At 41.4% G+C, this 22,076-nt stretch overlaps 3 protein-coding genes across 7 annotated transcripts; 1 reads left to right on the forward strand and 2 right to left on the reverse strand.

Annotated features, from left to right (window-relative positions):
- The first annotated feature begins 2,434 nt into the window (after positions 1-2,434).
- LOC115741226 (adventurous-gliding motility protein Z) lies at positions 2,435-5,772 on the forward strand. Of its 3 annotated transcripts, XM_030675015.1 has the most exons (10): positions 2,435-2,612; positions 2,993-3,162; positions 3,257-3,319; positions 3,418-3,437; positions 3,516-3,560; positions 3,715-3,776; positions 4,238-4,374; positions 4,522-4,610; positions 4,930-5,044; positions 5,386-5,404. In XM_030675015.1, the coding sequence occupies exons 1-10, from the start codon at positions 2,534-2,536 to the stop codon at positions 5,389-5,391; spliced, it is 786 nt and encodes a 261-aa protein (XP_030530875.1). In that variant the 5' UTR covers positions 2,435-2,533; the 3' UTR covers positions 5,392-5,404. The 3 variants fall into 3 exon arrangements, 2 of the variants coding, with proteins under 2 accessions (XP_030530875.1, XP_030530873.1); XR_007199610.1 differs by lacking the exon at positions 5,386-5,404 and adding an exon at positions 5,742-5,772 and having other exon boundaries at positions 4,522-5,006; XM_030675013.2 differs by lacking the exon at positions 5,386-5,404 and having other exon boundaries at positions 4,930-5,165.
- Positions 5,227-8,351, reverse strand: LOC115741225 (type IV inositol polyphosphate 5-phosphatase 6-like). Its single transcript, XM_030675011.2, has 10 exons — positions 8,320-8,351; positions 8,188-8,195; positions 7,950-8,121; positions 7,740-7,830; positions 7,536-7,646; positions 6,832-7,440; positions 6,047-6,307; positions 5,740-5,932; positions 5,450-5,582; positions 5,227-5,417 (listed from the first exon to the last, which is right to left on the reverse strand). Exons 3-9 carry the CDS (start codon positions 8,050-8,052, stop codon positions 5,487-5,489), a joined length of 1,464 nt encoding a protein of 487 aa, XP_030530871.2. The 5' UTR covers positions 8,053-8,121; positions 8,188-8,195; positions 8,320-8,351; the 3' UTR covers positions 5,227-5,417; positions 5,450-5,486.
- A 4,294-nt stretch (positions 8,352-12,645) lies between these two features.
- LOC115741224 lies at positions 12,646-17,519 on the reverse strand. 3 transcript variants are annotated; one of them, XM_048284168.1, is made up of 5 exons: positions 17,373-17,519; positions 16,936-17,112; positions 15,127-15,667; positions 14,195-15,096; positions 12,646-13,053 (listed from the first exon to the last, which is right to left on the reverse strand). In XM_048284168.1, the coding sequence occupies exons 1-5, from the start codon at positions 17,385-17,387 to the stop codon at positions 13,024-13,026; spliced, it is 1,665 nt and encodes a 554-aa protein (XP_048140125.1). In that variant the 5' UTR covers positions 17,388-17,519; the 3' UTR covers positions 12,646-13,023. The 3 variants fall into 3 exon arrangements, with proteins under 3 accessions (XP_048140125.1, XP_030530868.1, XP_030530867.1); XM_030675008.2 differs by having other exon boundaries at positions 14,195-14,601; positions 14,692-15,667; XM_030675007.2 differs by having other exon boundaries at positions 14,195-15,667.
- Positions 17,520-22,076: the final 4,557 nt, after the last annotated feature.

A 22,076-nucleotide genomic window follows, 5' to 3' on the forward strand; every position in this document is an offset into this window, starting at 1 on the left:
GCCAGCTCGTCGGTGGCTAAGGCCTTCGTCGGAAAGGTTAGGGTTTTGAGGACATTTTCTGTAATTATGAAAGTATAGCGAGGGTAAAATCGAAAGGAAAAAAAAAATGTATTTACATTTCGAAAATGCAGCGTTCCAAAGTATCTTTGACCTGCTTTTTGGGCTAAAAGCTTTTAAAAGCCTTTCCAAAGTTGTCCAAAATGTTTACCAACTGTCATTTACCAATTGGTCAAGAGATTTTGGAGTTCCAAAGGCCCTTGCAAATGCTGAACCAAACGGGCCCCTACAACAAGGAACGGAAAGCGAGATGACGTTCGATCAACTGAACCTATTCTGAATCGATATCGACAGGTCTTTGGATCTGAACCGATCGCAGTTGGTGATGATGCGAGACGACGTTTGCAACTTGCAATTGCAATCAATTCTCTCGGTAGTTTCTTCCAAATTGAAACTTGGAATAATGAACATTTTTTTCGTCTGAGTGCGTGGGAACACGTAATTGTCTGTTTTAGAAAATTCGCTCTCGGAGGGAATCTACACGTGAGGATATGGTTTTGATGTGGGGGTGAACTTCGTTCGAAGTTGAAGAGTTCCAATGGAACTTTTGAAAAAGCTAGAGGCATATTCATATTTCTTGTCCCTTTCTTTCCTTGCCAAGTGAAACCCAATGGACACATGCTCTTCCGCACACTGAACTATCCACTCTCTCCTCCCAATTCCAACACGACTCCAAACTTCTCAAAGTGTGCTTCCAAGATACGTGTCCCCTGTTCGTCCCACGCGCCGGTCCAACAAACGAGGCACAGCAAAAGAAACCCAATTCCGTCCGCCCACGGGGCGTACAACGGCGTCGGGGAACGATCGTCTCGTCCGTCGCGGCGTGACGGATTGAAGAGCCTGCCGCCTTGAAATCGCGGTCGGACAGGGGACGAGAACTTACTTCCGTCGCCACAGGCATGGAGAGAAAAAAAGTGACGGTGACGAAAGCGAATTTCGCACCGTTAGGAGGGACCAAAAGGCGGCAAAATTCTCAGATTCCCTTCTTTTCTAGGTGGAAAAAGGGGCCAGCCAGCAGTGGGCGTGGGTCCCGTGGTGAATGCTCAGCAACGCCTTTGATCTCCCAAGCGTGCGTGCGTGCATTATGTCCGGTTGGGAGCCACGCTCCAAAGAAGCCGAATCATTAGAAAGCAATCGGTACCAAATCTAGGGTCATCCTTCCACCACCACGGCCTAACGACCAAAAAAAAAAACGTGAAGGGACATATTTCAATCATTTTCCGCGCGCGAAAAAGGCAAAAAAAAATCGTGCTTATATTTTTATGTTTGCTTGATACTTTCCCTTTCATGTCATTTTCAAACGACCTTATTTCTCGCGCAGAGTACTTTAGCGTCGTCTAAAGTATCGGGGCATAACTGGCAAATGATTCGGACTCTTGATCACGCCGGCATTTGGCTATATTAGCTCTAATTGACCTCGCGTCGGACGATATAGTAGTATTAGTGAACTAACTCGGATCTGCAAAAGAGTGTCGTGTGATGCACATAGCTAGGACTGTCAAATGGGCCATAAATTCATTTCTTATTTCCTATGCGGTGGGCTAAGTTGTTATTTCAGTTCGTTATACTCAATAAATAGATTATAAATGGATTTAAACATAATATGAGTGTTAAATGGGTTGTAAATGAGTTTATAGCTTCCTTAGACTCAACCCACCTTTATGATTCTCTTTTCATTCTATTCAACCCTCGCTTAACTTCGCGCTTGCTCACTCCGCACTCTCACCCTCGGTTTGGATATGAGTTTTCCTAAATTTGTATGACATATGGAAGTGATTTAGGAATGCAGGTCGGATCGGGTATAAGTCACAAGATTTGCATTGCAATAAAAATAGGTCATAAAACTGTCAAAGGAGTCCCTTTGGATCAAGCACATAAAATGGTCTGACTCTAACCTGTCCCCGACCCATCAATTTGATGGATCTACATATAATCAACTGTCGTCACTAATTTCATCCTGCGAGTGTTGGAACATATTACAGATGCGAGGGGGCAATCGATATCCTGGCTCCTGTTTCATACTTTGGCTGGCAAATTGGATTATAGCAAAAGTCATTACTCGCGTGCTTTTCGCGATCAACCGCCGCACATCGTTAGCATGTTCGGTCCGGATTCGAGAGGATCGGATGGGTCCCGGCCCGGCCAGGTAAAGATTAAGGGCCCGTTTGGCCTAAGAAAACTGGTCCCGCTTCGTGGTTTTCGTTCTGGTTTGAAAATGGAAAGACGGCACGCTAGAAATAAAGTCTATCGTTTTCAGGAAACGTCTCGGCGTATTTTGCTTATGCCTTGCGTGGGCTTGGGGGCCCACGGTTAACTTCTCCCATGTTCAGTTAGCTCTGCTAATAAGGGCTTGGGCTGTTCTATATATGAAGTCAAAATTTGATCGTTCAGTCCATCGTCATCCGTCGCTTTGTTAATTCTCAAAAAGAGGCGCGAAAAAGCAGAGGGAGAGGGGGAGAGAGAGAGAAGAGCGGCCATGGCGGTTGCAGGTACTGATGCACAGAAGCAGCTCCTGACTCTGATTCGCGACTTCGCCTCCGAGAAATCGCAAGGAGGTAATCTTCTCTCTCTGTATCTCATCTTCGTCGCGACTCCTTCCTTGGCCGCGTTCGTCTCGTGGAAAAAGAGCATTCTCGGAAGCAACAACCAAAGTGACGATCGGACTTCGTCTGCGATTCTCCGTCCCCCGAATTAGTAATGTCGGATCCTGAGTTGCTGAGGTAGGCTTAGTTTTCAGCACTGGTTGTAGCAGGTGACGCAGGATTGCTCCGTTCTCGTTTTTTTTTGAGTCGATCGAGGTTTGAGTTCGATTGATTTTGATTCGGTTGCTTTACACTCGCGAGAGGAACGAGCTTATTTAGCTGAATGCTTAGGGTTTTGGCATCGTCTCTGCAGTCACGCAAGTGTTGGTGTTTGTCCGTGTTGAGATGCGCAGAGCGAAGAGTAGCTGATCTGAGGAAACAAATTGAGGAGCTGCGATCGGCGCTGGATGCGGCTAACGCAGAACTCGAAGGCACGAAGCTCCGTAGAGAGACTGCTGAGCAAGAGCTGAAAGGCTATGAAGTTGAATTGGCTGTGAACGAATCCGCTATTCAGACTCTTGAGGTTTTGCATTGCCGCTGTTGATTATGTCCAATTCCTTCTTAGTTACGTTTGCAATTATGTCTCAATTTGTTGTTTTACACTGGATTGTTTCTAGGCTAGGATTTCCACCATTCAGAAGGAGATATCTACTGTTCGGTCAGATCTACAGGATCTGAAGGTGAACATTAGCTATTCCTAATTGTCAATTTTACGGTGCCGGAATAGATTCTCAAAGTTGTGAATTGTTGCTCATACTTTTGCTCTGGCTGTACAAAGAGTAAAGACAGCGAATCTAGGTATGAATGTGTATTTCTATGTTGTTGATTCACTTACATTTGATCGAGTCTCATTGTTGTGTATTATTGTGAGTCCAGAGACGAGTTCATCAACAAGATGTTTGAGTTGAATGCCAAAATAAGGTCTGTCTCATTTAGCACATCGTACCAGTTTGCTTCCACCATCTACTTTTTAGTTCTGAATATCAGTCCAAACAGATACGTTCCCTTAGATGCTCTCAAACCAAACCCTTGAAGTCTCTAACGTCTTTGTGAAGTTGTCTACTTGGTGAAGCAGGAATTTCCAAAAGACAGCACTCAGAGATGTTGGTAAAGAGGATATAATCGGAAATTTGTCCGGTATTACCTTGACTCCAGATCTTCCATCACTAGAATTCCCAGTTCCGCATGCTTTTCTCTTTCTGACTTTGCAATTTTCAATTTTTTTTTTATTCTCAGGAATGGATTTTTTAAATGGTTATTGTTAAGTCTCACGTACTTCAATTTATGTCGCTTCATATCAACATGTATAGTTATTTTATGTTGTTTAGTTAGCATTGTCTCACATTAATTTTCTTAATATGTATCAATCATGGAGGAAATCAGTCTTTCTGTGCCCTAAGCATGGTAAAGTAAGTAAAAGGGAAAAAAAAAGACGAATAAAAAGAAGGCTATTATTTCATTTCTGGTTCTTGCAAAGTTTTTCAATGCTAGTCGTCCTCATTCTCTGAGACTACCAAGTACATATTCTAAAACATGGTATGGAGGTCATTTCACCCGCAATTATATGACTCCTGTTTTGAGGATCAACTTCTTTTCAGAAGATAGCTGCCTATCTGTGAAGGAGGATGTTCATAGGACAGCTGACAGAGCTCTTGAGTATAAACTGGCTCATGTGATAACTGAACTGACTAAGGAAGAAGAGATGCTTCAAGTTGAGCAGAATATGCAAAAGCAGGTGAATATATCCACTGCATTTGGATGTGCTAGCACAATAGTTGATACCTCAAACTCTTATGCCTGCTTGCGTGTGGTTGGAAATCCTAAAACTGAAGTTGGTGCACTGGGAATATTGAGAGCAACTGAATAACAGGTTATTTTTCAGGTCCAGCAAGAATTGATCGATTTGGAAATGAAAGTGCTGTCAATGGAGGCAATTGCGAAGACGACAAGAGATTTGCAGGTCCTGACTAGATATCCTTCCCTGAAAGTAGATCATGCATTGTTAAGTAGACAACATTTGCTCTAAGCGTCATGCATACCAATGCGAAGAAAGCACATGCTCCAAAATCTCTAGTAGCCATCATATTTAACAAAATTCATGACCTGTTCCCTTATTTGTGTATAGATTGGAGGCATACATATACAGATAACCAAGTCATGTAGTCACATTACATTGTAAATGTCAAGGACTGCCATTTATGAAGAGTAGTTTATCTTTGCATGGAGATGAAGCATCGAATAGGACGATGTTAAGGAAGATAGTTGAACTTTTTTACCTTGACGGAAACAAGCAGAGTTCCCAGTTAGAACAGAAGTATTCTGGCCTAGCTGGGGAGCTCCAAAGGAGGAGTATGTGTCCTTCTTGTTGTCAAGACAACATTGAGGCTCTTGAAGGCAGTCTTCACGTAAATGAAGCAGACTGATGCTTGTAACCTTTTCATTTTATTGGAATTACCAAGATTGAGTTTGTTACTTTTATTTTATTAGACATCCATCATAAATGGACCATGCTTTTGCTGCATTTCCACAGGGTGCAAAATTTCTTAGTTCCTACTGATTTCCATTGATTGAGATAACATTCATGCTTGAGGGGTAAAAGATCCAATCACAATTCTTTCATTGTGTTTTGCTGTCATGCTGTTCTCGTGTTATCATTTACAGTAATATTCAACTGTCAATCACTTCTATCTCTTCTCTTGAATAAATTTTCTTATCACCTACTCTATTTCTAAATTAAAAAAATCACCTTTAAAAGACCAAGCAGACTTCTGATGGAGTAGCTTTTTAGAAGCTGCTTTTGATGACGTAGGCGATGGAAGGCCATCTGTTTCCAGCATGACTTGTTATCTATAACTTCAGTGTAGCTTCTGGCAATGATTCCATGTCGTTGACAATCAGTGACATCAATGTAGATTTGGCATTTTCACAGTGCGCACTCTTCCCCTGTAACGGCAACATATCAATTACTCTTAATTAGTTATGTGCTCCTAAATAATTGCAATATGTGTTCAGGAATAGTTTACTTGCTTATTTTCCAGAAATGAGATTTAGGGAAATATTAAGCTCCTATTAAAAAACTGGAGATGCATGGAAGAATTACAGTTTGGAGTTGGATTGAAGGTGCTGTAGATGTGAAAATGGCGGGCAGTGGAGCAACTATGGGGTTGGCTTTTGCCACTTCTATCTGTGTGGCAAATAGAGCAGAAACCGGCCGATGATCAGAAAATTTGCTTTCACTGCGGGAGTAGGAGATTTGCCTCGCTCCTTTTCCATACCATAAGATCCGATCACACCTGCCACCATGAGTATGACAAATCTCGTCTTAGATGCTGTGCTGATAAATGAGAGGACAACCCTAGAAAACTCTTCTACTCACGTCAATAAAGTAGTACTAAGATGACTAATACCATGCTGGAGTCCGCTGCTTTTCCCTACGTCTGCTGGGTAATCCTCCTGAGTATCTATTACCATTCAGTGAGGAATACTTATATGTGGGTGCGAATTCTATGTTCCCCTCTTTCCAGCCCTGGAACACTCCATCTTCTTGTTCTTTCCGAAGCTGGTCAAACTGTTGCAACGCCCTCCAATCCTGCTTCCTGATCAGTTCCCTGGGTAAATCATTCTCCAAGTACAACCTGTAGTTTAGATCCCCAAACCAGAATATTTGACTGCATGAAAACATTGTATTTGTAGTCAATAGTGCGAAGTAGATGTCTCAGCCAAGATATCTTCTACAATCAGAATGATTAGTCATCTGATTGCTAGTACATCATGCTCGAAATTGCTAATGCAACCTAATTTTAATAATAAATCGAGCTTCTGTTTCTACATGATAATGTATAGATTAAAATGCAAAAGAATGAAAAAAAATTGCAAAAGAATATAGTGGGTCAATAGCAAGGGTGGGGGTGCTCTCTAGCAGGGGTTCATGTGTGGTAATAGAGATAAATGGAATGAGTAGTAACGTAGAAAATCATAGGGAAGCACTCTGCTGCAAATGCTCTAAATTACTTATCAGTCATAGATGTTCCTTTTTTTTTTCTTTGTGGATAAATCTGAAGGACTGGCCACAAGGTTTTGCTTGATAAGGAGATGTATAGTTTCGTTTGGGGTAATGAATATCCACGAGTAAAGAAAGGTCTGCCGTTTCTCCTCAATAACCTTACTGATGATCCGTGGTAGAATCACTTACTCATGTCCGAGGATAGTTAGAGGATGATTTTTGTCGTCATCTTTATTGAAACGAGGGAAATAAGTTCTCCTGAATATCTCCGAGACTTGGTGATTTCTTCGGCCTTCATCGCCTTTCTTCTCACCAGAGGCCAAGTGTGCTGCAATGAAGCAAAAGCTGGTTCCTTCTACTGACATGCTAACTGAAACCGAGCCTTTGTTCCCTAGACAATTCATGATTCCACATGGCACTGAACATACTCTAACATTAGAAACACGGTATCGCCTCAGCAGATCCTTTTTCATCCACACACTGATAAATACCCCAACCATTTTCTTGCTTGCCATGAGCTTATATTTGCTGCCAGTGTATGATTTACCACGCTTCATGAGGGGATGCTCTTGCAGTGGAATCATCATGCTGCTGCTAATGCTCCTCCTTGCTTCGTAATCTGAAGTTCCCGCATACTGATAGTGGTCATCTAAGACCGGATTTAGCATAGGGGTTAACCATCGGCATCCATCTCTCTCATTCAGTGCTTTTCCGATGAGCATGTTCCACTTTGCCGCTTCTTTCGGGTCTTCTCCTCCAATTACGTTCATTGGCTTCAGCGGTACGATCTCTTGAAATCTGGCAGCACCAAAAAGCTCCGCAAATCAATGATTCTCCACTAGAAAGTTGGATACTGAACACACTGTTAAATTATATCTAGAAGCACTTCATACCCTAGGACATACACATCAGCTGCATCTTTAAGATTCAACCAGTCATCCAAATCCTCTGCCAAGCTTCCAACTGGTGACTTCCCCGCCACATTCCACGTCCCCACAAAGATTCTAAAATCCCGACATATCGTTATTGTCAAAGTCAAACAGAAATGGCATCACTCCCTCGGTCCTTTCGTATTTCAAAGGATGTAATCATCTTACCTCAGTTCATTTCTTGGAACGCAAGCATCCACCTCCATGGCCTGAGCTGACAATTCAAACAGGTCTTCTTCATCTTCACAGTCAGTGTCATCTGTACTCACAAAGAGAACCATAATTGTGTTTCCTCTTCTCCCCCTTATCGTCCCTTGTGCCTCAAAAAAAAAAAAATTAAATAAATAAATAGAAGGAAGAAAGAGGGAAAAAAATTACCTGAAAGTTCGCCCGAACGAAACTGGGCGTCTCTCTTGTGCTTCCACAGGAACCACTTAAGCAGCCCTTTACCTGATCTCGGTCCCCGGTTCATGCCATCCATGGCTCCCCAGTGGGATACAGTCCATGCCAAGACCAGCAAAATTTACCTACATATGCTCATATTTCATCATACGAAAAGCCTGCTGATCATTTCCCATCCGCGGCTGCTTCTTTTCCGCCAACTCTCGAACGTGGAAAGTTTAGCTGTAAGATAAAACAACCCCATTGCGTTAATCGCCACAAACAAGAGAGATGGAAAACACGCTTTTGCTTATTCGTTGTTAGAAGCGGCGTTCCCAAGGGAAGTGGGGAAGGCTTTGGATATTACCACAGGAGCAAGAGTCGGAATGCTGGCTGGACCCGGGAGGAAGCTAATCATTTGGTAGCGTGAACGGCACAAAAAACGGAGCACCAACTCCAACCAAATGCGATGGATGGCAAGCGAAACAATAGAGGCCGCACAGGAGTTCTGTCCCGCTTTGCTTCGTTTCTCGTTCACCTGCAAGAATTCAAACCCCGGTAGGTGTTGCTGGTCACATTCACGTACGTCTCGTGCAGATCTTATTTCACGTGTCGAACTCTTCTTCTTCTTCTTCTTCTTCTTTTTGAACTTTTTATTAAGTGATTTGTTTCGCTGGGGGTGATAATTGTTTAAAAAGGTGGAGACCGGAAGGGGCACGAAAAGATATGAGACCTTGTTAGCAACATTTCTAACGGTTGATTCACAATGAGTCTGCAAAGCCGATTTTGAGTGGTCCCTTTCATCTGTCCCCCCCACATTAATTACTCCGTACGGGATTGCGACCGATGCCTAGTTTTTCATAAAAAGACATTGAGACTACAGTGAAAAATATCACGTTGGTTAACACTCTATAAGTGCGGAGAATATGATCTTAACTCAACCTGTTTGGTTCAACTTTCTCTGCTGTAGTTCCAACCATGATTGTGAACATATCGTTTTGGGGGCTTTAGCCAATGTGAGTAAGGTGCCACTCTTAAGTTACAAATGAACATTTGGCCAGAAGTGGAAATGACAACGTGCGTATTCGTCAAATAAAGTAACGAAAGCGTCTGTTTACTGATTAATTATGTCAAGTGATACAAATAATTTCTTTTTTCATAAAAAATTTCATTTTTTAAGTTATTTATTTTTGTCGGAATAAGCGTGCTTTGTGTTTGTTAAAAGATGGTTTTACTTAGTTACACGTGGGTTGTATTTTTTCGGATACCGAGGTGCGACGATGTGGCCCCGTGTCTTAAATGGGACCCTGCGGGAGGAGTACAATAACTTCCCGAATCTTTTTCAAGGAGAGGTCGGGTCACGTCACAACGATTGGGGAAAATGCCTTTAACCACCCCAATTTATCTCGACGGAGTACATTTCCACTCGTACCGTCGAGTCTCGCGCTGTTTAAAAATTAAGTGGATGATCTCACAAATTTAGTCATACAAAATCGAATTGACATCCTGCAGATTTCTTGGGGAGGGGTGCAACAGTCGGGGCTTCAGCAGCTCAATAGCTAGCTCATGTGCAATATCGAAACTATGAAATGTAGTTGTCACTCACGGACATCTATCTTGTCTTTTACCCCCCCAACCAAAGTTGACGCAAGATGCCATGCCATGCCATGCCATGCAAAGGTCGACATACGAAGAGCGAAGACAAGGAAAAGGGAGAGAAAAGAAGAAGAAGAAGAAGAAGAAGAAGAAGGAGATGTGGCCAAATGAGATGGGGGGTTTCATTCAAATCTGGATACCTTTGGGACCGTCGAAGGCGATGATGAATTGGGGGGTGTAGCTTTCGTGGGTGGGCGACATTCCTAACGAGAAGGTTTTTGGTTGTGTGGGGATTTGCTGTTTTTGGCAGGTAAGTTTCGCAGTCCGCAATAAATTGGGGGGGGTGGGGGCTGTTACTGTTAGTTGCCTGGGATGGGATGGGGACCAAAGCACGCATCTTGGGCTCCAATTCGATGCAATTCAACGACCCAACCCTTGTCCTGTCCTCCTTCCCACTTCTCCATCCTCGCATAGCCACAGAAAAAAAACACACAAACACACACACACACACACACACACACACACACACATACACACACATTAGGTGTTGCAATTATGTCAATTCAAAAAAAAAAAAAATTTTCAATTGAGTCCATCTGATCAATTTTAGTCGAAAATTAATGACATAAACGTTGGTCGTTCTATGTGGCACTGCAGGCACCGATGTAAAATTTCTTTAATATTTTCTAAATCGATTTTTCTTTCCCTTTTTTAATTGTTGTTAAGAGCCGATTGAGGTTGCCAAGCCTTTGTTGGACACCGGATGAGGGCTTCTGAGCCCTTGTTGGCCGTTGGTGAGGGTCGTTGCCCTTGCAAGGGCTTGTGAGCCCTTGTTGGCCATTTGACCGGGACTTCAAGCCCCACAGCAAGGGCTTGCCAGTCGAGTGCAAGGGCCACAAGCCCTCACCCGGTGGCCGGCGCGGGCCACGATCCTCGCCAGCAACCGCCAGCCAGTATCGATAAAAAAGGCAAAAAAAAATAATGAAAACAGAAAAATTCTATGTCAGCATCGGTAGTGCCACGTAAGACAAAGGTATCTGTGTCATCAATTTTCGACTAAAATTAACCAGACTCGGATGAACTCAATTGGAAAAATTTGAAAATGTTTAGGACTCAATCGGCATAAGAAAAAGTTTAAAACCGAATTGGCACGATTGTAATAGGTTTAGAACTTTTTTTGGTTATTTTTTCGTGTCTGATTGGTCAAGGGAGCATCTAGTAGATGTGGACTAACACCATCTTAGTTGATTTTCCTTCCAATAGAGGGCAGATGGTACTTGAATTGCTTGAACGTTACGACCATTCATAAGCAGAGTATCGAAAATCTAGCCTTAATTAGATATACGTATTGAGATTGTTTCGAATTCGGAGATCGTCCGTCGAAAGACGTTAATGCTATGTTTGGAAGCAACATGGAGGAAGATTATTTTAAACTTGGACCACTTCCTGTTCTCTTGAAACCTTTCTCAAAATTTTCTTACTTCACTTACGGATTGATGATCGAATAACAGTTACTCGTTCTACGGGAAGCGAGTCATCCGGATCGTTCTCCGAAGGCTGCAGTCAAATGGTCAAATCATGGCAAGCTGCGGAAACGGCATGGAGGAGTTACGAGCACGTTTGAGAGGCGGGAGTTATTGATCATGGAGCAGATGAGGGGAGATCAGAATTGGATAAACAAATTGCCTCCCGCGCCAAATGGAAATTCAAGCGAAGAAGTGTGTACATAAAATAGGACAATTAAATGGGGAAAAAAAGAGGACATTCATGTGCTCTTGCCCTAAGATTCAAGCCAAGTTGGACGGAGCTAAAGGAAGGACTTGCCGGCACTAATTCGACGGATTTTATGACTTGATTGTACTTTTTGAAACATTTAAGCACATTGTGGTGGTCAAATTCAAATCAAGGTGCGAAATCAATTCATCTTTGTGATCTGAAGTCGGGAACTCGCCTTCTGATTTAATAATTAATAGAACCGCCAACTGTGAAAATAAGCAATTTGGTCGTGAAATTAAGTCTGTACCTGTCATTGTAAAGCGGCAAGATGTACCCTCGAGCGAGAATGAAGGCTGAAAGATCACTAGATCTGCACCTAGAGATTTCACTCGACTCTGTTTCCTTGGCTTTTGAGGGCACATGGACACCCGAATGTCAAATTCTGGCATAAATTCTGGGCAAAGACGGAGAGAGAGCGACCACCTGCGAAGAATAAGGACCATCCAATTGACCGTACGTTTGATTGGCTATGATCGAATCGACCTCCAAGAATGTCTTGCCTCTGATAACGACGAGTCCCAACGTAGGCCCAAACAACCGCTGGCTGGCTTTATCCGAGGAATCGACAAATGAAAGGGAAAGAGGCATCTTTCTCATTTAGCTCCATTTGATTAGGGGATCAACAGATGTTTTCGCGCGCATGTTCGTACTAGAGAGACAAGAAGTGCATACTACGTGGTTACAACACGCTCATCGGCAAAAGAGGAAAAGAAAACGAAAAAATATAGCCCTCGACACAATAAGTAATTTAAAACCGACCGAACTCACTCCTCCTTTATCAACTTCATTAATAGGAACACTAATATCTGAATGAAATTAGTACCGGGCGACTCAGCGGTTGACATGCCACTGCTCTTTAGGACCGCCATGTGGTGTCGCTCGTCCAATTAAGCATACGGGCAATCCATCTTCATCGCATACTTAAAACATCACAAAAACGAAAGGGGATAGTTGATCCGGATACATTATACCGAGCAGCGTGTCGGGTGATGTAAAGCTTTTGGAACCTCGCTCCATTTGAATGGAAGTCTCGATCAATGAACGAAACGACCTCTTTGCTAGGTTCAGACAGCATAATGGACTTGTTTTGGGCCTATGCTGCTTGAGCTGAGAAGGGGAGGAGGATGTTCCTCTTCAGGCTTAGTTGCACCAAACATCTAGCGGCCGGAAGGGCGACAACACCAACCAGCCTTCCCTTAGGTCTGCCGCTGGCATGCCATGCCATGCCCCTTGCGTCATGAACATAGTTCTTTCTTGTTTTTTCTTTTTCTTTTTTTCTTTACGCATCAGAAAAGGGAATCATGGAGATGACCCTTTTTTGTTATTTAGAAATCACAGTGGATTTAAACTAAGTTCCCATGATATAATCAGAGACTATAATAGTCCCTACTCTGGATATTTAACTGAGCCATAGGCATCAGCTCTCGATAATTGCCGAGCTTCGAAACAGGAAACAAAAAGGAATATTCACTAGTTACTAGCTAAAACTGTGTGCAAATAAGCGATTTACAGACACATGTGAATGTGCTGACCTGATCCATTGCTCCTCAACAATAAACTCATCTCGGATATCAATACTTATCTTTTGAAGTCCCTCAATTTTGTCTGGGCAGCCACATAGAGGTCGGTTGTTGCCTGACTGCCAGCAAACTCCATCATTTCCTGGGCTATATTGTCATTGATGAATGCTTCTATGTTTCTACCATCTCTTTCCAGACAAAGCAATAAGCTGCCAATGGAACACATAAATGAGTTCATATACCCAAGGTCATGGTAACCTAATAAGAAAGGAAAACAGATTTAAAAACTACAGGAATCAGAGATCTCCATGTCCTCCCTACAAGAAACACAAAAGGGTCCCACATGTACATAGCCTTAAACAACAATGTCACATTACCTCAATGGATGTTGTTTGCAAGCTCCCTTATCAGATTCGACCAACATAAGTTAGTAGAGGGATGGCAGTTATTGTAACCGACCAATAAAAAGTGAGATGCATTTATACATGGGGCCAAGTAGGATGGAATTCCTAGCAAGTGGGCAAGGTGATTGGTTTGTTACACCACATCATTACTACGTGGTATATTCATCCCATAAAATACTTTCTCCTTTATTCTTTAGCTTATGGCAATTACACCCTGATCTTTCAGTTGGTAGCAATTAAACTCACCCAGCATATATCCTCCTGGCCACATTAAAAACGTCGTGAAAGTGTTACCCATTGAATCTTCATTTGTATTTAAGTGACTGTTGAAAACTGAAGCCGCACCAACGCCTCACCACATTATCAAAGTCAAGCTCCCAGAATGTACAAGCTCCCGGAATGTACATATAGTAGAAAGGATATGGCATTCAACTGCCCCACAAAATATCAATTTCTTCACAAAATTTTCTAGAGAATCATCAAATTGTATTTATCTTTCTAATGTTGAAAAAGCATGATGATGCTTTTAGTGCTATAAACATCCTAAAGTTGTACCTCCTTGTCAGAAGATTTGGCTAAGTTGAGATGTTAGAGTAACGGCAATTTACATCCTTTATACTCAATTTCATTCTATGGAAGACAAAAGAGATGTGCTTCAATGTCATGCCCAGTGTATAGATTTAAGAGTGTATATGATACTTCTGATTTTGTTAATGTACTAGAATACTGATTTATAACCTATTTAAAGATCACTACATTACTGCAAAGATTAAAAGGATAAGGAGGAAATTCCAATTAATCTCTGACATTTGAGAGGGAGACGATTTGACTTCAAGTAGAAATCTCTTGATTTATTCACAATGATGACTATACCTGGTCACTGGTAAATCTTCTCATATATTTCATAACCTTAGAGCGCAATTAAGCAGAAGGAAGAATGACCAACCTGGCGAGCCACTTGAGCAAGTCTCCGACTGTCTCTTGATGACTCATTCACTGTGTCAGATTTTTTTGGCTCTCCGATGTCATCCTCCATGTCCTCCTTCTTCTTTTTCCCTTTACTCTTTCGGGGTGCAGCAATTTCATCAGTGTGGTTTGAGGGCTCTCTTCTGCGCTTTCTCTGGAAGGTGTACTTGAGAGGTGTTGAGTTGTTAGTTTGAGTAGATCCTCCACTATTCAGCTCTCTCACATCAGTCATCCCATTGTCTAATTTACCATCTGGAAATATCAGAATCTCCACACCACTCATTTCCTTCTTCACTGACTCACAGTCATCTATAAACTCTTCTTCCCTGAAAATCATTCCATTATTTCTTGATTGCAATGTGGAATCTCCGTTTCCTACGACAAGGCCTGCATCCAAATTGGTCAATAAGCCCTTTTCAGTTTCCTTTGGCCAAGCATCAGCAGAAGTCAAGTCGGCATCAAGTTGATCAGCCTTACAACGACGAAGAATAGATGCTTTCGTAGTTGAAGTGAGCAGGTCAGGAAGACACTTCCTTCCTCTAGCTATCTTTTTTCTCTTGCCTTTGAGAACTTTACCGTCAGCAAGGTAGTTACGATTACTCTGCAACATATCCTGCAACCCTAAGGGATTTTTCAACTCTTTCACTTTTCCAGCCCTCAAAGAGACTCCAGAATGGACAACTTCACCAGATTTAACACTGTCGTTCCTTGAACATGACTTGCAGTCAGAAACAGAAGTTTGAGAACACTTCATGAGCTTACTAGAAGAGGGCCTCTGTGAAGTAGCTTTGTACTTTCTAAGTTGTGCCCCTCTTCTTCTTCTAGTTGGCACCTTTGAAGTTTTATTCAATTCTTTTCCAGGAAGCTTCTCTGCCACTGCCAGGGTTTCTTCCATGGAAGCTTTATCACTTCTCTTGCAGTCCAGACCACAAGCTGCTGTGGAAGTTTCTACAGCTACTAAAGTTCGATCCAGCATGTGTCCTTCAAATGCACGGACCCTCTGTGTACATCCATTCCGGTACAGCTCGGGCTCCTTTCTTCTTGCCATGATTATGGAAGCTAAATCTGGGCTTTGATTACGATCATACTCCAAAGGCGGATCAACCAATTGTCGAGCCTGCTTTCTTCCATTGCAGCTCTTGTGGTCCCTGGCTACGTTAATCAACGACACATCCTCCAGAGGAACCACAGTTTCGAGCTCTGAGTCGGATGAATAGGGTACAATGGATGGAAAGGAATTAACATGATTCTCTGGAGTTCCATCCTTACTAGGAAATGATAGTTCCTCTGGATTTTGTCCTATTTGGTTTTTCTTCGCCTTCTCCAATTCATCCTGCACGCTCCTCAACTCTACTCTCAGGTCTAGGATCTTGTCTTCTGCCTCCTGTAGCTGCGCTTCTAGCTCTTGAATCCTTCCCCTTTGGCTCACAGACATTATTTCTGCTTCAGCTATCTATTTGGAACAAAAACCCGCAACAGCTATTAGTGCTGAAAGTTATCAAACAGCATAGAGAGGCATATACAAATAAATCTCAGTTTCATTCTTAATCATTAAACCATGTAATTTCCTTGAAGAAGTGCACATATTGAACTTAGACCGACATAATCTTACAAAAGATTGGATCTGCAGAAACTAAAGCGTATACCTTCAATTCTACAGAAAAGTCATTAAACTATCTGAATGTCTCAATCAAATAATCAAATGATGACATTACCATTTCTCTGACAATTAGTGATCAGCACCTCTAACCACGACAAGTGCAAAACAGATTTCAAGTATGCTAGGTCACATGTGCTCGAGAAGAGGAATTGAATCAAGAAATGCTTTTAGCAACTGAAAACTGATATTAGGAAGCAGTCACCTAAAATGTAATGCTCAAATGAGTAAAGCGAGAGATGGATGTCAACGATGATAGAATCTCCTCATTCGCATACAAGATTACTAAAAGCGGATGCAATTCACAAGACCCAAGCTCGCAGAATTTCCAACTGAAGGATACTTCTCCTAAGACTAAGCCGAGTTTTCATCATGCCAAGCTAACGAAACTATGCCATGTTTTTATTTCCTTTTCTATTTTGGAGAGCTTTGAAAGTACTCAATGGTACTATAAACAGAATACTACAATTCAAAATGTCTATCAGGTGAGCATTACAAAAAGCAATGCACGCGAAGTAGCCACGAGAGATCCATAAAGCAAGCAATGCATGGTCGAAGATCTTTCCATCTTTCTAGTGAAGTTATCATTACATCAAGGTAAAATGAATCATCAGTACAAGCTGAAATTGATCAACTAACAAAGTACCTAACTTTTGCACCTGCGCAGATGCTATCCACTAGAAAATCACCGAATGCCTATTGATCTACATATGCAGACTCAACATTTAACTGCAATGAAATGTTTGAGGCACTGCTCTTTTGCTGTTCAATATGTACCTTCAAATTCAGAAACCTATCTTGAAAATGCAATCAGGCAGATTAAGTGACGGATTATGTCACTAACTTAGGAATCACAATTTCACCCGAGCCATTATCAAACCTCACATTGCGTGATCTCAGTACAGCTCCTCCATCAGAATCAGATCAGAAAAATCATCAACAAGCAGCAAGTAACTTAGGCTTAGATCAAACAGTTCGGACGACTAAAAAGCCGAACGAAACAGTTCCCAGATAAGCATTAAACAACCAAACAGACTGTCAGCTGGCGGAAGACGAGAACGCACCTTGGCATCCATCATCTGCTTCAAGCGAAGCAGCATTCGAAGGCCTTCCTCTTTGGTAGCCTTCAGATCATGCTGAACCCGGAGCGCCTTGCGCTCCGACGCCATTACGCGAGCCGCCGCCTCCTTCGCCGTGTTCAGAATGATCTCCGCGTAGGCCTTCTTCAACGCCACCATGCTCTTGAGAATCCCCAAAAAAAAAAAAAATAAAGAACAAAAAAAACTCAAAAAATCAGCAGGGCAACTCGGAATTACGCAATCGAGACTCTGAAACGCGCTCGGTGCACGAGAATCAACCGCCGGAAACACAAAGAACACGCAACATTTCGCCACGATGAGCACGAGCGAGTGTGACAGATTGCAGGCGGCGAAAGCGGACGCGGCAGGAGAGAAGGGACGATCGGAGGTTCGGAGAGAGAGAGAGAGAGAGTAGAAGTTACCTCAGATTCGTCCATGGTTAGGGCTAGGACGAGGTGGTCTCGAGAGAGAGAGAGCGCAACGAGAAGAATGGAGGTTATATATATATGTGCGAGTTCTACCTTCGTCTCTGGGGAGCGGTGTCTGTTAGCAACTGAAAAGAGAAGGAAGCTGAGCAGAAGAGGTTACGGGTCCCTCCTTTAATTACACGATTGCCCCTCGTTTTGAAATTCAATTACGAGGCTCGCGTTAGTTAAGGATGCTGTCCCGGTCAGTTGAGGGTTTGGTCTTCGGAATCCGGTCGGTCCTTTTTTTCTTTTCTTTTTTTTCTCTTTTTCTTTTTTCTAATTTTGTTTTACTTTCCTCTTGAAAACTCGACCACAACGGAGGAAGAAAATTAAGATGAAAATAATGATTTCGGAAAATGTTTTCTAAATCTTGAATTTTCCATTAAACAAATGGCCTTGAGCTTGTAATTTCGTGAGAAAAAATAAAGGGTAAAGCCGGTATCTAAAAGTCTAATACAAAAGTCTAAATTTATTAATGGAGAGAGACAATGTGCATATAAATAATATATAAATTTAAACTAAAACCGACATGTGAAATTCGACGAACGAGGATCGATGCGAAATAAACCGGACTAGAACATGATTTCGATAGCTATCGTTCTTAAAAAGTTTAATCCAAAACTTTAGCGGTTATCAATCGCTCATTTTTTCGGCTGTCCGCCTTTTCTTCTCAGGTTGGAGAGGCCCAAAAATATTTTGGGTTCCATGCATTTCAAATCTACATAATTTTTTCACCTCATTTTCTTGAGCTTTTCCCTATAAGAGAATCTGGCTATTCTCGATCCAATTTATTTCCCTACCATTTTTCTCGTACCCACTCCGCGATTTCCAAATAGAATTGGTTGGTATTTGTTCGTGTTGATTATTCGTGTCATCATTAAAAAAAAAATGGTTCCAACATGTTGTGGCACGGTCTGGTCATCCGGTGTTCATCGGAGCTCCGATCAAGGATTCAACATATACTCGTAGATAATGAATGACTTTCGGCTTTTATATTTGTGAGCCTAATTTGTCTCTCCAATGCTCGAGCCAATAAACGACAGAGAATAAGGGAAAGAGAGTTGGTATATAGAGAATAGGCCAGCCCTCGAATACTTAGGTCACGTTCGTTTTACGAAAAAGTGAACGATTTAGAATTTTTTTTTTTCAAAATATGATTATTGTATCGCTTGAATTGATTAGCCAATGAGAAATATTGTTATTATCGACAACAATTTATACCTAAATATTTTCATGAACGGTGAAAATATTTTTCATTGATGTAAGCGATAAGATCAATTATTTTTTAATACATATTCAGAATCATTCACTTTTTTTTTTAAATGAATAGAGTCTTATATTGTACTTAGTTAGCACCAATTCTGAATCGAAAAGTCTGAAATTAGTGCCTTTATTGAGATGTTAGTGATTCGAAAGTCGTCCGACGCGAGCTAGGTACACCCCCTACACCCACAGATAATTTCAATCTTGTGACCTCGCGTTGGCGGTGCCATCACCACCGTGCCGGTGGCGGTGGTTTAGAATGCGGTCGTTGGTGGGGAGTGGGGGGAAAAGGAAGGCCCACGGAGCTCCATTTGGAAACGTTGACGGGTACCCAACTTGGCAACTTCCGAGGAATGCGGTGGCCCCGATGCGACGACGTTTGCGGTGAGGCGCGATTTTTCAGTTTTTGGATCGCTCCTGGCGCAAAAGAGGAAACGTGGGGCCCACGGGATCGAAAGCTCAATTCCTAGCAAACAGGGGAACGAGACAACGCTGTAACATACGAACGCACAGATATTTATGTAACTAGACGCGTTTTGCTCAAATTATCATAGAAAATACAAAACAAATGGAATATGAAAAAAAGAAAATTTGGATATAAGTATAATTAATCAGTCATCACAAACATGATTGACTTGTATATGTCCCATAAATTCTTTTCGGGATAGTGACGCAAATGGTTCCTAAATTTATTCTAATTGCAATGCGTTCTCCGAACTTTTAATTTTTTTTTCAATGCGGTCTCTTCACTTTTAATACATGTTCAATATAGTTTCTGAATTATGTGAAAATATTTAATATGATCCTTCAATTAATTCAAGAGCATTGACAATATTGAACATTTTCATATAGTTTAAGGGCTACATTGAACGTGTACAAAAATTTTAGGGACCATATTGAACAAATCAAAAGTTGAGGGAACAAATTGCGCATATGCCTAAATTTCAGGAATCACATAGAATAAACTAAAAATTTAGGGATTATATTGAATCATTTGTGTCATTTTCCCTTCTTCTTACATATTGCATATGAAATAATTTTGACAGATGATTTTTCCTCTCATCTAAATTGTGTTATTATGTTACATACGCAAATTAAGTTAGGCCTAATACCTTAAAAAATCTCCGACTTTAGCTCTTATCCCAATTATACCTTTTGTCTCCTAAAAAGCCTTCAAATTTAGATTCAGTCTCAATTTTACCCTAAACTTTTTTGGTCCAAAAAAAAACTTTCAACTTTAGGCCCATCCCAATTCTAGCCTCAACTTTACTTTTGTTCTGTGAAAGGCTCTCAACTTTAGACCTTGTCCCAATTTTCTTGTCTAGCCCCAATTTTATCCTTAAATTTTTACGGTCTCGTTAAAAACCACAAACTTTTACTTGAGTTACAAATATGCCTCAATTAACCTTCCGTCCAAAATATGTCGTTGACAATCGAGAAATGGATAACTCCCAAGCATAAGCTATTCGAGCATCCCATGTGCGAGCTCTTCGGCCACGACGGATGGAACATCCCAAACACGAGAGCTCAAAGATCGAGCGTAAAATCACTAAGGGCGATTTTGACGGAGGGTTAATTAAGGCAAATTTAGGATTAAGTAAAACTTTGTGATCTTTTACGATATACAAAATTATAGTAAAATCGAAATAGAACCTAAAATTGAGATTTTTTTATGAGACAAAAGAAGTTTTGGATTGAACTATTCTTGGATCTAAAGTTGTAGGTTTCTTACGAGACAAAAAATATTTAGGATAAAATTGAGACTGGACCTAAAGTTGAAGGTTTTCTATGGGACAAAAAAAAGGTTTATAGTAGAATTGTGATTGCACATAAAATTGAAGGTTTTTTATGAAATAAAAGGCATAATTGAGACAATAGCTAAAATTGAAAGCTTTTTAGGGTATCGGATCAATTAAAATAGAGTATAACATGACCATGATATATGCTAGAAATTCAATCCAGGACTTTTCCTTGTCTCTTTTATTTGGAGAGACCAAAAAAAATTTCGAGTCCAATGGATTTCAAATGCACAAAAGTTTTTTTCACCTCAATTTTCTCGAACCTTTCCACACAAGAGAATTTGACGATACTTTGTCCATTTCTTTCCCCACAATTTCTTTCCATGCCCATTCTGCCCTTCCTAAATGAAAATGGTTGGTCTATCAGTCTTGTTGACTATTTGTGTCATCATATATAAGACAAATTAACATGTTTATGCCCAATTAAGGATTCAATCTGCCCTCTTAGATAGTAACCTACGGCATCCAGATTTGTAACCTTGATTAGCATATCGGATACTTAAGTCAGCAAACGGAAGAGAGTAAAGGAAAGAGACTTGATATGAAGAATTGATCGGCCCTCTGATACCTAAGTTGCGCTCATTTAACCCCAATCTCGATCGCAAAAGTTTGAGATCGATGGACTTATCGCCGCTAACCCCCATCGGGATATCCGTGGTTCGAAACATCCGAGGAGGGCTAGGTACGCGCATCGCATCCACGGGTAATTTCAATCTCGTGACCTCGTGGTCGCGGAATACCAACGCCGTGCCGCGGCGTTGACGTCACCACTGCTGGTGGCGGCGGCGGTTGGGGAATGCGGTCGTCGAGAAAAGGAAGGCCCACGGAGCCCATTTGGAAAGGTTGACAGGTACCCAAGTTCCACGAAATGCAGTGGTCCCAATGCGACGACGTTTGCAGGCGAAAGCGCGAATTCTTAGTTTTTGGATCGCTCTAGGCGCCGGTCAACACGACGCCCATGAAATGAATGAAGGTGTAACGTGGGAAGCGGGACATTTTTTTGTCAGAATTATCGACAGTAGAACGAGAAAAAAACAATATGTATACACGGAAAATTGAGAAAATTTGAGCATAAATACATCATTTTGTTGATGTATAAGTTATAGTTGATTAATTATTTATGTATGAAAAATTACAAGCGATAATCACAAAGATGAGAGAAAATTACTAAAAAAGTCTTAGATGTATTGGAATTATGTCAATTCGGTACTAATCCAAATGTATAAGTAATAGCCGATCTAACTTAAATGAATTTAAAATATAAAGAATTGCGATTAAATAGCTCGATAATTAACGGAGAGAGAACATTTAGAGAGCTTAAGGTAACGAATTGAGTATTAACAAAGTGTTGATAAGAATCTATTATTCATAGTTCCGGTTAAATGTACGAAATGAAGATATTACGGCATCTTTAGTTAAATAAGTTTGCACTAGCCAATTTCATCCAAGTAAGGACTCGGACATGAATTGATAATCGTCGATTGTATCCAGCAAGGCGGCACGACTTTCACGCAATTGCGCTTAACGCGATCCAAACTTCGCCGATCTTATTATGGGAATGCTCCGAATTCCATTATGTGCATCCAAATTCGAGTCG

The sequence above is a fragment of the Rhodamnia argentea genome, chromosome 8 (assembly GCF_020921035.1).
Source record: "Rhodamnia argentea isolate NSW1041297 chromosome 8, ASM2092103v1, whole genome shotgun sequence".
Taxonomy (NCBI): Eukaryota; Viridiplantae; Streptophyta; class Magnoliopsida; order Myrtales; family Myrtaceae; genus Rhodamnia; species Rhodamnia argentea.

Coding starts and splice junctions, on each gene's coding strand:
- LOC115741225 (XM_030675011.2), bottom strand. CDS start 8,052: ATGGATGGCATGAACCGGGGACCGAGATCAGGTAAAGGGCTGCTTAAG. Junction 7,441..7,535: donor GCTGATGTGTATGTCCTAGG/GTATGAAGTGCT, acceptor TGGTGCTGCCAG/ATTTCAAGAGATCGTACCGC. Junction 5,933..6,046: donor AAGCAGCGGACTCCAGCATG/GTATTAGTCATC, acceptor TCATGGTGGCAG/GTGTGATCGGATCTTATGGT.
- LOC115741224 (XM_030675007.2), bottom strand. Junction 15,668..16,935: donor AGCAGATGATGGATGCCAAG/GTGCGTTCTCGT, acceptor TGTTCCAAATAG/ATAGCTGAAGCAGAAATAAT. Junction 13,054..14,194: donor TTGCTCAAGTGGCTCGCCAG/GTTGGTCATTCT, acceptor TTCCATTGGCAG/CTTATTGCTTTGTCTGGAAA.
- LOC115741226 (XM_030675013.2), top strand. CDS start 2,534: ATGGCGGTTGCAGGTACTGATGCACAGAAGCAGCTCCTGACTCTGATT. Junction 2,613..2,992: donor CTCCGAGAAATCGCAAGGAG/GTAATCTTCTCT, acceptor TGAGATGCGCAG/AGCGAAGAGTAGCTGATCTG. Junction 4,611..4,929: donor GATTTGCAGGTCCTGACTAG/ATATCCTTCCCT, acceptor TGACGGAAACAA/GCAGAGTTCCCAGTTAGAAC.